Source organism: Aptenodytes forsteri, unplaced genomic scaffold (assembly GCF_000699145.1).
Source record: "Aptenodytes forsteri isolate BGI_AS27 unplaced genomic scaffold, ASM69914v1 Scaffold82, whole genome shotgun sequence".
Taxonomy (NCBI): domain Eukaryota; kingdom Metazoa; phylum Chordata; class Aves; order Sphenisciformes; family Spheniscidae; genus Aptenodytes; species Aptenodytes forsteri.
Genome location: NW_008795490.1, coordinates 6,062,540 through 6,076,574, shown reverse-complemented (window position 1 = coordinate 6,076,574; position 14,035 = coordinate 6,062,540). Strand labels below are relative to the sequence as shown.

General features: G+C 43.1%; 1 protein-coding gene across 1 annotated transcript in view; it reads right to left on the bottom strand.

Annotated features, from left to right (window-relative positions):
- Nucleotides 1–6,720: 6,720 nt before the first annotated feature.
- TULP4 (tubby like protein 4) overlaps nt 6,721–14,035 on the bottom strand; it is a 128,442-nt gene continuing 121,127 nt past the window's right edge. The window contains exons 14-16 of the mRNA XM_009281556.2: nt 13,025–13,981; nt 11,939–12,975; nt 6,721–10,130 (exon numbers count right to left, since the gene is read on the bottom strand). Of these exons, the coding sequence (XP_009279831.1) occupies nt 10,014–10,130; nt 11,939–12,975; nt 13,025–13,981 (2,111 nt within the window). The 3' untranslated portion in view covers nt 6,721–10,013. The remainder of the gene's footprint in view (nt 10,131–11,938; nt 12,976–13,024; nt 13,982–14,035) is intronic.

Below are 14,035 nucleotides of genomic sequence, written 5' to 3'. Positions count from 1 at the left end.
GCTCAGTTCCATGAGCAAAGGAGTAAACAAATTGTTACCCTGATTGAATCAATTACCAGTGCTGTAGCTGGCAGGACCCCCCCAAATTAACACTAAAAAGGGGCAGGGAAGCAGAAGATGACTATATTTTAAGTCAATATCCTACACAAAGAAGGAAAAACCTGAAAACTGCTGGAACCTCGATCTAAAAGGAAACTGCATGAATCAGCTTAGTTCACCTGGCCAGTTACTAGCTCAGGGAAACACTGAAACTAGCTAAAGCAAAAAGCAAAACAGCACAAGGCCAAAGCAGAGAGCCGTGACAGAAGCTATATTACTGTTCCATTCCTCTGTCTCCAAACTTAACAACTAATTTCATAATTTCTGCATTTTAGTAGAATTTGAATTTCACCTTTAAACTCATCCAGAGCTAAGGGAGATTTCATGAATGTTGGCAGATCCCCAGCTCATTCCCTGAGCAGTGCTGATGTTAGGACTTTCCACAGTTGCAGTGCAAAGCATTCAGACACCGGGTTGGGAATCCTCCCCCTTCTCCTCATTCCCAGAGCCTGACGCTCCAGGTTTAAGCTTGTTTTAGAAATGCTGGAGTACGAACGGTGACACTGGTTCACAGTGAGAATCCATTTAAGCCCAGTGTTTTGTGTCCTACAATAGTCATTTGCAGATTCCTTGGGAAGAGCAAGAACCGAGAAAATTCATACAGTATTTCCCTTAATACTCTCCCAGCCTCTGACTATTTTCAGCCCAGGGAACTTTCTGCCCCTGTTGTAGTTTGTTTAGTGTCCCAACGGATCTCTCTCTCACGCACTTTTCCAGTCTTGCTTGAATTCTTGTAAACTTCTTGTATCACAGCATCCTCTGGCAAAGTGGTCTGCTGCCCACTTCCTTGAAGAACCACCTCCTTTTGTTTGATATCCTGCCCCACTATTATTTCACTTTATTTTCATTTTATAGCTCCTAGTTTTTCTGCAGTAAGAGACAATGAACAGACAATCCCTACCCACCTTTCCACATTACTCCTGTTTTGGTGGCTCTCTAGCAATCCCTTTAAGCTCTCTGTTTTCCAGGCTGAAGAGCCCTAGCCTTCACAGTTATTCCTCATGTAGAAGTTGTTTTATGCCTTTGATCGTCCTTGTTGCCCTGCTGTGAATCTTCTCTAGATCTAATCTACCTTTTCTAAGACAAGGGAACCGGTACCGCACAGTGTGCAAAGTGTGGTGACCAACAGTTTTATACAGTGACCCTGTATTTTCTGCTTTGCCGCCAATTCTTTTCCTAAACATTACTAATATTTTATTTTCGCCTTTTGACTGCTGCTGAGCACCAACCTGATGTTTTCAGAGCGCAATCTATCAAACTCTCAGAGGTCTCTTCTGAGTAGTAGAGGTCACTTCAGAGGCCATTACCGCAAACGTGAAGTTAGAACTGTTTTGTTTCCCCATGTGTATCACTTTACATTTACCTATACTGAGTTTCATCTGCGATTTTATTGCCAAGTTTCATAAAGACTTTCTGAGGTTCTTGACGATTGGCCATTGCTTTTACTATCTTGAATGACTTCGTATCATCAGTAAACTTTGTAGCTCACTGTTCAAACTCTTCTCAAGGCCACCCATGAATACGTGAGGATCCAGCACAGACCCCTGCAAAACTTCACTGGTAACCTGGGTCCATTATGAGGATCCATGCTAGGATTCTCTCATTTGTGCCAGAGCTGGGATGTTTATTATGCAAGGTAAGCTACTTTACCACCTTTTTTATTTCCTCAGCCCCCGGAATGCTTATTTTAGTTAAAAACCAGAGAATGAATACTGGCCATCACAGCATTTTATTCTGTTATTAAAGATGACAGGACAGAGGAATCCCTCGTGGTAATGTTAAAGTTTCCAGTATATCAATGACAAAATGAGAAGTACCACAAACCCCAAAGGTAATTTCCTTAAAAAGGAAAGCAAGCAGAGGAGAAATAGCAGAAGAATCGGCTGATATCCAGGCAGATGGGAACATTATGATGATGAAATCTTTGCCATCCACCCTCCCATATGAAGGACACAAAGCATGATGGGCTGGTACACGCATCAGGTTCAGTGGAACTTGCGGGTACAGTTATTGAAAAGAGAAAGCATAACGGCATCTGGCTATTTATTATTCAGGTCATTCCAGTGCAGATTTGTCATCTGCTTTAAAAGTACCTAAGGTGCTTGACAAGATGCAGAATGCAACAAAAACAAGTCAGGAATTTTCTAGTCTGCAAAATTTTATTAAGCAACAGCTGGACAACTCTTACAACTCCAAATCATCAAGGAAAAATAGGGCAATCAGTCCATCTCTCAATCATGTAGACAGTAAAGAATTTGAACAAACCACATTTTTATAGGGAAACCAACAATGCTTTCTAGGCACCTCCTGCAAAATCTATTACACAAGATACATAAAAGGAGAGGCAGATAAGAGTAGTTTTTAAGTACAATGGAAACCAGGTATACCATGGTATACTGAGGAGAAAAAAAAGAAGAAAACTTGAGATTCCAAAAAATATGTTTAAAAAATAGTATAGGTATGTAAAAGTACACAATTTGTGTACCAAATTTTCAAAAGCCTTAAGAAAAACATGCTGGGCTTGCTAGCTCAAGAATGCATGCACCTGCATGACTATATGCTCATTAAATAAAAAAAAAAAAGGAAAAAAAAAAATCCAAAATCATGTTCAAAGTTATAGTACCAAAATAATGCATTTATAAACAAATGCAACTCCCCTTCTTTTTCAGGAAACACTACAGTGCCTTTTCAATCAAATGCATCCCCATGCTATTCCACAACACCATATATTTTATCTACAATAAACAACGAGATCTTGAACAGACATACCCTTCCCCAAACGCACAACACACAAAAATAAAAAGAAGCAGCGAATGCAGAAATAGTGAAACAAAAGGCAACCAAAGGCAAAACATGTATCAAGCAAACAAAAGAAACAAAGGGAAAATTAGGAAAGTTCTGAACAAATAGCTTGAAACAACATAGGTAGGAATTACAAGCCGAGCACTATTCCGATGAAATACTTGAAACTCAGGTGTCTGCACACTGTTCAAAAATGTTTCTCTTTTATTATTACTTTAATCTTAATCCACATCTTAAACCATCTACTTGGCCGGTAAGATAAGCATTCCACAAATAGACAACATCTGTTAGGATTCAGAATTGCTGAATCAGATCATATTTTTAAATTTGTAATAATGCAAACTGGAGGGCAAGGATTAAGAATAAACTGGCAGGCTTTAACATCATACCATCTAATTTTTTCATTGAACGCTCTGGATAGGTAAGTATTCGGTGTTTTCATTTATTTAATTTTGTGTCTCACAAAATCATGTGGTTTTGATCCTGCAGTCAGCTCTGGGTCAGCAAACCTGTGCACTTGCATAGTGCTCCACAACAATCAATTTGCCTTGAAGCACAAATTTCTCATTACAGGTCCATTTGCAAAATCAAAAGTTGAAGGGTGAAGTTCTTAATTTTCTTAGCAAGAATTGCTTCACTGAATCCTATTTCATTCTTTTGTTTGGTTAATTGCTTTTGTCTTGATGCAGCAACAATCAAACTGCCCAAAGAAATTATCTCCTGATACATCTTCAGAGATATCAGGCAACACGCAAAGCTGAGCCTTTTAATCTTAAAACTTCTCTGCAGGATTTTTTTAGAAGAAAATTAAATAAATACAAAGATAAAATAATTCACGTAGCCCATTGTTCACAAGTAGTAATTAATCTTATTCCTTCGAGAATGGTGCATGTAAATTCCAGTCCTGCAAAGAGGACCTGTGGTGTCTACCTGCAGACTACTCCTGAGGGTAGCAGGACTCTAAATTGGTATTTGCTGATGGAGGATTGTGCTTGCCTTGAAGGTGAAGGGACTTGAAAATGAAAAAAATCATCTACCGGAATTTTTCCATTCTTGCCAGCAGGATGATAACATTTGCTCTCTTACACTGGGAAAACCATTATGCCAATCTCTAAATAACATAAACAGCTTGCTCTCCTGTGATGGAATCTTGGAAATGGGAATAAAAGGCAAAATCTGAATGACTACTCTGTGGCCAGGATTTTACTTCTAGCATTCTTCAGGGGGGTTATATGGAATGGTCAATATAGTTGTTGGCTAATGCTTTATAATTTTCTTAAGTGGATATACGGGTCATATAAGCCATTCTTACTTTATAACCACATAGTAATGGGAAAGTACATTTTGGGTTGGATTCTATTCTCTTATGTATCTTGGTGTAACCACGTGGTGAGGCTAGAAGTTGGCCCTCTGTCAGCATGCCACGCAAGTGACTCATCTGTTACTAATCTCCGAGTCAGATTTACTGGTCTGGAGTGGTTTGGGCTCTGCAGAAATGTGCAATTTCCAAACTGTTGCTCTGGGAAACGCACTCTTAAAAGCTAGTGAAAACTTACTCTCTCTCCTCTCCCCTTTCTCTCAATCAAATCAGTTTTTGCACGTGTTGCTCTCTTCATATGAGGATTTAAACTGTTTCTGACAGGTAACAGGGCACCAAGATAACATAGGATCACACACATCAGGCTGCAAAAAGCAAATGCACAGAAATTGTCTGAGGCAACAATCAGGCAAGCTCTGAAATCTGTTTAGAATTTCTGAGAGGACACTAAAAAGACACATCAAGGAAAGCCTGGACCTACACAAAGTCTAGGCTCAAGGCTTCAGCAAAGTCAGATATCTTTGTCTAACACCTGTACACCTTCATGCATCTTCATAAAAACAATGGAACAAAACTGGACAGAGAAATGTGGAACTGTTTTACTTGTGGTTGCATCACAGAAAGATTACCTAACTGAGATGAACCTGTGTACAGGTTTACTGTCATACAACCAATATTCAGGCAGCCCATGGCACGTGTTACTGCTACCTCTGGAACCGAGCGCGAAATTATTAACGTGGTAATTCCTTTTTTTCCTCTTTCACCCCTCTCCTTCTCATAGTTTCTTAGGGTGTTGCAGAAACATGATATTCTCGCTGTTTCAAGCTAAAATTTGCCACTCCGTGCATGCTGCACTTCATACCAGACTTTTATAAGTATCGATTTTTAGACTCTGTTAGGAGCTATATTTTGAGGATATCAGCCATATTTTTTCAAAAGAATCGGGTTCTCTGTTGCATCCCTTTGCAACTCCAGTGGAGCAGATTCTGACTTCAAACGGCCACCATGGCCACAGGCTGGCATCGGGGCTTTCTCTGCCCAAAGCCACTGCAGTCCAAACCCCACGGCAGCTGCACGCTGCTCTTGGAGCAGACCTAGAAGGACAAGTGGAGGAACGCCTGTTCCACCAGGTCTCCGATGGAGCATCTTGAAGAGGCAAAGGTGCTGCAGGCAGCATCAGGGCTCAGCTCCATCAGCTCTGTGCAGTGCTAGCTCAGGTATCAGAAGCACTATGGCTGTGTTGGAATCAGCTGAGCCCAGCTGAAGGAGTGTTATTAGTCTGAGCAGAGGAAAATGCATTTACTGCTACGCTATTTCTTGTGCCTCAGCTAGCTTATTCCAAGCTAGTTTGCTTGTATCTCTGCATAGCACTGAATTACGCCATTGCCAAACCCTACCGCACTATGCAATGAACTTCTTACAAACTGAGCCTATATTATTATACACTTTTTTATCACTTAAGCCACCTTATTTTATATCTCAAGAAAAATCACTGTACTAAGAAGAGGGAAAGTAAATCAAGCCTTGTATTTTTAAAACCACTCCCAACTGAAATATATAGTTAGAAACAAAGGAGGAAAACAGCGGAGGACAGATTTTTGCAGGTCCCAAAGAAGTCATCTACACTCTTTGTAGTCTACACAGTCCTCCATAGCAAACTCACTGCATTCAGCCACCAAAAAATATTTTTGCCCGCCTGCATTATGAAATTTTGCATACTATCCAGCAAAAAACAGGTCTTCCGATACGCATTTTTAACTTCTTGCAGCAAAACATACTGCTAGCAAACAATTACTTACAAAGATGCTCTTTAAATATAAATAACAAAGTGTGTATAACTCACTGATACATAGTAATAAAATAATCCCTAAATCACTTATTACATTATGCAAGATAAATAATTTGTCTTTTGGACATTAACAGAAAATCTGCATTAAATTATCTTTAAAAAACCACTCAAAATTCCCTAAAAAAAAAACCCCAACAAAAAACCCAACCAAAAAACCCAACAAAAAACCCCATAAAGCCCCTAGAATGTCACAATTATTGCACAACTAAAAAAAAGCTTTGGAAAAAACATACTTAACTACTGGAAATTACTATATGTATAAAAGAACTAGATATTTCTGAACACTTTGCTACATTCTTCCTAGAAGAACTTAGTTATCGACAGAAAACCTGGGTTTTACTAATAAAATATAAAATGCAACATCTATCTTTTGGCTGAATGCAATAATGATCTTCAGGATTTAAACGATTATTTTGCGGGGGGCTTTTTTAAATTTGTTTCCTATATTGTACTTCAATGAAAAATAAAACAACTGTCACCTTCACTTGCTCTTTGTGTAATTTAGGATTCAGTTGCACACTCACGACATTTCCATAATTCCCGTTCCTTTCATTAAAGTTCTATATATTTGAGAGTATCTCTAATCTCTAATACTGGGTATTCTCTACGCCATGAAAATCCTCAATTAAAGGGACCATTATTTCCCTATATTGTACTTCAATGAAAAATAAAACAACTGTCACCTTCACTTGCTCTTTGTGTAATTTAGGATCCAGTTGCACACTCACGACATTTCCATAATTCCCGTTCCTTTCATTAAAGTTCTATATATTTGAGAGTATTTTCTCTCTCTAATACTGGGTATTCTCTACGCCATGAAAATCCTCAATTAAAGGGACTCCATTACATTATTTCCAAAAAGATAAAAGATTATCTTATTCCAATAGCATTTTCTGACAAGTAAATGGGAAGGATGTTGGAAATTGCATTTATTTTCCTAATTTTTGATAATTGTTCCTTGTGCTTTGCTGGGGCAGAAACCAGCTCTCTTCTATGCCAAGGCTCTTTGTAAGTGCCATCCGAAGGACGCAATCATGACCTGGGCCAATGAAACCAAATTACTAACTCTGCTACTTGTTGTATCGGCTTTCATTTCTTGGTTCTCCATTAGCATAAAACTGCTGATAATTGGAAAAATTTGGCAACGAACCAAGTGAAGCAGAATAGTGTTCCCTGGAAGGTTAAAGAAACTGCATGCAGAAGTCCTTCTATTTAGATTAGATTTTGTTCAGAAAAAACATTCATGTTTTTTCCACGTAATAAGAATTTTGGCTTAAAACTACAGGTGATGTTCCTTCCAGCTGAAGATTTCTAACATGTGACTGAGCGGCCCTTCCCTCAGCAAGCAAGCCAGCAAGCCATGGTATGTTTCTTCTCTTACAGTGTTCAGCGTGTGCCTGTTATATTCTATTTAGGGTATGACTGGTTAGCACAGACCTTAGGGCAGGTGAGGACTCTCATCCGCCAACTTTCCTCCTTGTGTATTGGAATCAGCGGACTGAGAATTCAACCTACTGTTCGTACAGCGTGTAACTCAATATAGACAAAGGGCTTAACAGTGCTTCCTCCACAAAAATCCAAGGGAAACACTTCCATTGATTTTAAAGGGACCAGAACCAAATCCATTTCGGTTCCTCTGTTCCACATTATACATACAGGCACTCAAACTGCTGAATAAATCATGCACGTGAGAAAGAATACAAATGGACCCAGACAACTGATAGAAATTCAACAAAATTAAATTAATTAAACCAAACAACGATCTGCCAGATGCCAAGGGGAATGTGTGCCTGACCACTCCCAGACGCAAGCAGAAGCTGCTGAGCTTTGGGATAATACAGGCATGGTACCATCTACTTCCCCCCTCCTTCCTTCCTACCTCTGCTTCCTCTCTCCAAGAAAACCATTTTGCAGGTGGTTTTTCCTGGACTTACCCTGCGGGACATTACCTGTGATTGATCTGCCTCGTCACCTCCCTTGGCAACTCTCTGAAACGCCTCTCTGACTGGAATTACTCCCTCTGTGCTGCACAGCTCTAGAAGCCTCAGCAGAGCAGAAGTTATAAGCTCACTGCATGTTGGCAACTTCTACTACAGCAGGGTCTTCTCTTATGTGATACGTTCCTCTAGAAAGAATCAAATGCAACACACATCTGTCCTACCATTAGGATTTAAGAAAAGCAAAGAGAGAAAATCACGCCTATTCATCTTAAGTTATACCGAGTTTTTCAAGTAAGAAGTTAAACTGTGGATGAAAGACAAAGACAAAGCAGCCGTCAACACCTCAACCAACATATCTTTGTCAGCATGCCTTTCACTTCAAAAGAGTAATTTCTGAAGGAAATCTGCAGTTACGTTTTGTAATCTAACGTCCAAATAATTACATGAATAGTTTGGGGGTTTGTGTATTACTGGGGAAACTACTTCCATATCAAAATATATTCCATAGCAAAATGCAGGCAAGGAGGAAAGAGAGAAAGCAAACAAATATGTGCACAACACAAGGACAACACAGAAACTCTTCTGTGCAAGCAACCCTTCTGAAATGCTCAGTCCGTAAGAACTGCAGGGAGTCATGCTACAGTTATTGAGCCTTCCTCTGTAACACTCCATGTAAACTTTTGGCTTCCCGCTCTTAGCTGGAGCATTATATTCTCAAACCACAGTCACAAAGACTACTCAAGTAGCAAGGTGATAAAAGGGATGATTCTGTCCAGTTTTTCCTTCCTCTTTCAACTCATTTGTTCTCCAGCCAGCCATGATGTTGTTTCCTGTAATGAAATTGCTTTCCTGATGAAATTGCTTCCTGTAATGACTTGCTATACTTCTGTCTCCTTCCTAATTCAAGCACTGATACACTGTTGTAGGACTTGATTCATACTGATTGCTAAGAAGACTGAATACACTGGGCCTTCTCATTCGCTTGAAAGACTTTGTTTATAAAGTGTAAACACGTTTAAATGAGAAGCATGTACAGGCGTGGCCTTGGAGGTACATGTGGTCACGCTGTACCTCTCTCAACTACAGGCCAAATTGGAGAATACTGCTGATCAATATGAGCAAAGAAGCAACGCTCATAATTATTTCCTCCCCTATTTTCTGTTACCTACTGAAAGTTGTTTATCCCCAATAACAAAAGAAGCAACGCTCGTAGTTATTTCCTCCTCTATCTTCTGTCACCTACTGAAAGATGTTTATCCCCAATAACAGCACACAAAACAAGCAGACATCAACTTCTTTGATACGGTGGGTTTTTAAACCACCCATTGATAACAATTGTTTCTCTTCTGAATAATACATCATTATTTATAAATTAAACATTGACCTACATAAGCCTCCTTGGAACTTGTGGTGCTCAGTTATTATCAGAGATCAGAGAAGAAACACGTGTCTTCAAGTATTATAGCTTCTTTTTTTTCTTTTTTTGCTGCTATCACTGATGTAGTAGTAGTAGAGGAGGAGGAGGAGGAGTAGTACAAACTGGACCAGAAAAAAAGTTATGTTCCCTGTTTTAAAAAGAAGAGCATGATATAAGGCAGTCTATCAAAAAGAGCAGTCTTTTTTAATCCCCCTATGAGCTTACATCAGCTACTGTAGCAAACACGGCAGAACCACCACAACAAGCCAAAAGCCACACTCTCCACGTAACACTGAATGGCTCTCAACCCTTCGCTCTTTCTGAGACCCAGCACAATGCTTAAAAAGAAAAAGAACACCCAAAAACAAACAAACGAACAAACAAACAAAACTGAAAACAGCCCCCCACCCTCCACCCCATGACTGATTAGAGTTAATGCCCCTCTGTTGGGCACCAAGAGACTTTTCCAGTTTTACTGCCTTCTTCGCTCCCAGGCGCCTCTGCACACCTAAAGCAGGCTGCCCTGACATTTTCCGGTTTGGACTTTATGAGAAGTTTAACATTTTCCTCTCTCCAGTCTCTGCTTGTTCATTTGAGGCGTTGAGTCACATTAGCCAGAGCAACAGCAAAGGCTTGCACTGCAGAAAATGGATACTGAAAGTCCAAAATGTAAGCATTGCCATCAATCCTTCCAAACTGCATCACCTGGGAAGCAGGGGAAGAGGAGAAGGGAAGCAAAAAGAGAACAAGGTCAAAAAAAGTGAACGACAGAAAAGGAACCAGAGAAGAAAAAAAGCGAAATATTTTTGCTCCTGTGTAAGAACACCTCACCTCCTGAGCTAATACGAATGGGGCTACTCACAGAATGGGGTATGATGCCAAAGAAGAGTAAGACCACTGTACTATTTGTCTGTATAGAGTATTTGACGGCAATATTTGACTCTACAGTCAATTTACTCTACAGAGTAAATTACAGAGTAAATTGAGCTTTAAAACATGCTAGACTGTATACAGCATTGGTGTAAGTAGATTGTCACCAATTACTTCAGCAGATGTGGGTTACACCAGCACCACACTTCCTGCAGGAAAATACCATTCTCTCCCTTGGAGAGAATCCTGTCATCAATCAGCCCATCAGAAGAACAGATTTTGTTTTCAAAGAAAGGAGCTTTTAGGAAAGGGGAATAACCAATCTCCTGACTCTAGCACTTCAGAGCTGGTAAGCTGTGTGTTCTTGGCAGTTCTGTTCTCCTTTGCACAAACTTCACTAGCACATAATTATACAGAGAACGAATGCCCAAAGGGGCAGTGGGAGCTGTTCAAAATGTAAAGCAAGGCTAGCCAGGTTGTTCGTTGTTTTGGGCAGGGAATATCTGAAGTTTGGCCTATTATTACTGCTTTTTCATTCGCTTCATCAGAAGCCCAGACCGTATTTGCTCTACAGTGAAGTTCCTTGAGCTAGCATGGAGGCTGTCTGTGCAAGTCGAGTCAGGCTTTGTTTCCCCACCAACAAAATCTGTGGCTGGGTGATCCTGCGCAGCTGTCCACGGGCACATATCCACAGCCATTTAACTGAAGAAGAAAGGGATATAAATGGCTCTGATCACTGCCTTTTTAATGAGCTGTTGTTACAGACAAACAAAACCAAAAGACTACCACTGGTCATGCATGTTGGATATTTAAGACATCTAACTGCCAAGCTAAATCACAGGGAGTTGAGAGCCTTGATGTCTTTACTAAATCAAAAGTGACTTACAGAGATGGGACAGCTGGACAAGAAAATAAATATACGTCTCCCGAATCTCAGTCCAGTGTCCTGCTGATTGATACCAATTAATAGCCTGGGTTGGTGTAGTAACATCCCACTCAGGCCAAGGTGAGAGAGCCTAAAATTAAACGTTTTGATTTTTTGAACTATCCACAAACCCCTCTACCCATGGGTGGTTCAGAAGCCCCTTGTTCTGGGGGAGGGTCAGCGCCTCCCTTCCTCTAGCATTAAGAACCAGCCTGAGAGGCCTGGTAACCCACGAGGGGAAATTTTGGTGTGGAGGGAACCTAACTGCCTGTCCATCGTCTCTGCCTGAGCTCCCTGCTGACTGGCTAACCTTTGCGAGCATCGCAAGAAGGGAGCAGTGTTCATTCAGCTAGCTGCCATCCACAACCACCGACAGCAAATGCAGCTACTGTTGGGGAGATCTGTTGTTTTTATTACAAAACCCACTTACCTTCAGAAGTGAGAGCCAGTGAGACTAAAGGAGGCCCTTATTCCCATGTCCAACTGGAGTAAGACCAAACATATTTTGTACATTTACTTTATAAATAAACTTCACCATCCATTCTGAATCTAGACCTTTGACGGCTGGTTTTTATCAACCACGTGGCAAAGGTTTTTTTCACGGAGCAGCTAACACGAGCGGGAGGCACTCAGCCATGTGAGAGGCAGAGCTTATTTCTGGCACGGCTCTCCCACCCCCCGTCCCCCAGCCCGGCCTGTGTATTCCCCCCCCTCCTACCTGTCGTCCTTCCAGCTCTATCTGGAAGTTTTTTGCCGACTCCTGGGTCACCCGCCCTCCGAAGTCCAGCTGGTAGACTTGCGTCGCCTCGTTCCACAGTGGCTGCTTGTTGGCCATCACATACACAAAGCCCTGGCTCCCCAGCCTCCCATCCTCCTTCTCGCTGGCCTTCCGGCACTTGAATTCATCCAGCTCACTGGCTGTCCTCAAACTCCTTTTGGTTTTCCAACCCTTTTTGCTGCCCTGGCTCTGGTTCATCAGTTCATCCCCACTGATAAAAAGCTCTGGCTCGCTCTCCGAACTGTCCTGAAACTCGTTTGTCTTGTTTAGCTTCTTGGACTTCAGCTGGTCTTTCTGGCTCTTGACTTTCTTCTTCTCCCTCCCCAGCCGAGGGCTGGATATTAGCGAATTGAAGTCGCTCAGCGTCCTTGCCTCCTTTTTGACCTTGCCCTCGGTGATAGCCTGCACGTTTCCTTCCTCAGCTCGACTGTCCAGGCGCTTCCGGCTCTTCTTGCCAAATTTGTCCGTCCTTTGAGGAACGGGGCTTTCTGTCAAGGAGAGCACTTCCTGGAAGGTGTCTGCTGTCTCCACCATTACCTCTGTGCCCACGTGGCCCTGCAGCTCTGCCGGCGGGGGAGACATCACCGGCTTCTCCACCACGAGGAGCGGCTTGGGGGGCAACGTGCCCTGGGGGTTCTGTACGGGTGGGCAGGCGCTGTAGGAGCTCCATGGGTGCAAGGCGATTGGTGGCAGCTGTAAACTAGAGCAGGCGCTACTTCCCGGGTACATGGGTGGCAAAGGGCAATAGGAGAGGTTGGATGGATAACCTGGCTGAAGCACGACTGTGGGCTCCTGCTGTGCAAACTGTGTTGGGGCCAGAGCTTCTTTGGGGGAGCAGGGGGGCTGCATTCCCTGAAGGGGAGGGGCATTGTAGCTTCCTGGGTAAGGTACTCCAACCCCATAACTCGTCTGGAAAGTGGCAGTGGGACTGGTTGGAGACTTGGGGGAAACAAACGGCACTCGAGACATATCCAGATGTTGAGCTTGACCAGGGGGAAACAAACGGCACTCGAGACATATCGAGATGTTGAGCTTGACCGATGATGAGAGGAGTAGGTTTTAGAGGGTTGGGCACCGAGCTCTGAGATGTCCTTTCCTGAGGAACCCATATCTCTTCATTCACCATAGGGTCCCACTGGTATGGTGGTGGCCGTTTTACACCAAGGGCAGCCTCCGTCAAGGACACGGGTACGTGCCGTATTGATTTCTCCACTGGGCAGTGCTGAGAAAGGGCCTCATCCTCCGTGAAGGCGGAGTTGATATAATCCGCTCGGTCACGGGAATTGTCAGGCGGGCTCAGCAAGCTGTAGGAGGACTGGGAGGCCAGAGGCGAAGTACTGACAGAGTGAGCAATGACAGAGCTGTGCTGGGAGCCACTCCCCGTGCTCAGATCAGGTCTCATGCCACCAATACTGGAAGTGCTGCTACTAGCGTTGGCACTAGTGATGTTGCCCACACCACCAGTGCTCACGTTGCTGCCACCACCACCGCTGCTGCATTGGCTGCAGGTGTACAAGGCGGTGGGTACTCTCTGCTGGTACTGCGCTGTCACAACGCTGCTCTTGGCCTTCGGGGGAAGTTGCAAGGTGGCTCTCCGACCGTCCACCAGCTGAGCCATTTTCAGGGCTGCCTCTCTGCTGTTCCTCCGCAGAGTTGCATGAATGATACTGCTGTCCAGCCTCTGTGCGATGCTTCTGTCCTGGGACAGCTGGCTGGCGATGTCGGGGTAGGGCGGCGGGTCCCCAGTTGGGATGGAGTAACGCGGGACCGTGAGCCGGTTCAGGGTGGCACTGGTGCAGGGTTGCTGCATCTTCTTCTCAGCGGCAGTGATGCGCAAGGTGGCAGAGCTGCCGGGCCCTGGAAGGGTGTAGGTGCTCTGGGCACAGAGCATCCTGGTGCGAGGCCGGCACACCTCCTCCACGTTCCCACTGCTGTCAAAGGTTGTTATCCGCTCATACCCCAGGGGCGTCTGGTAGTGCCCCGCTGGGTAAAGGGAGAACTCCCCCTTTTTCAGACAGAGGTCGAGGGGCGGCTGCG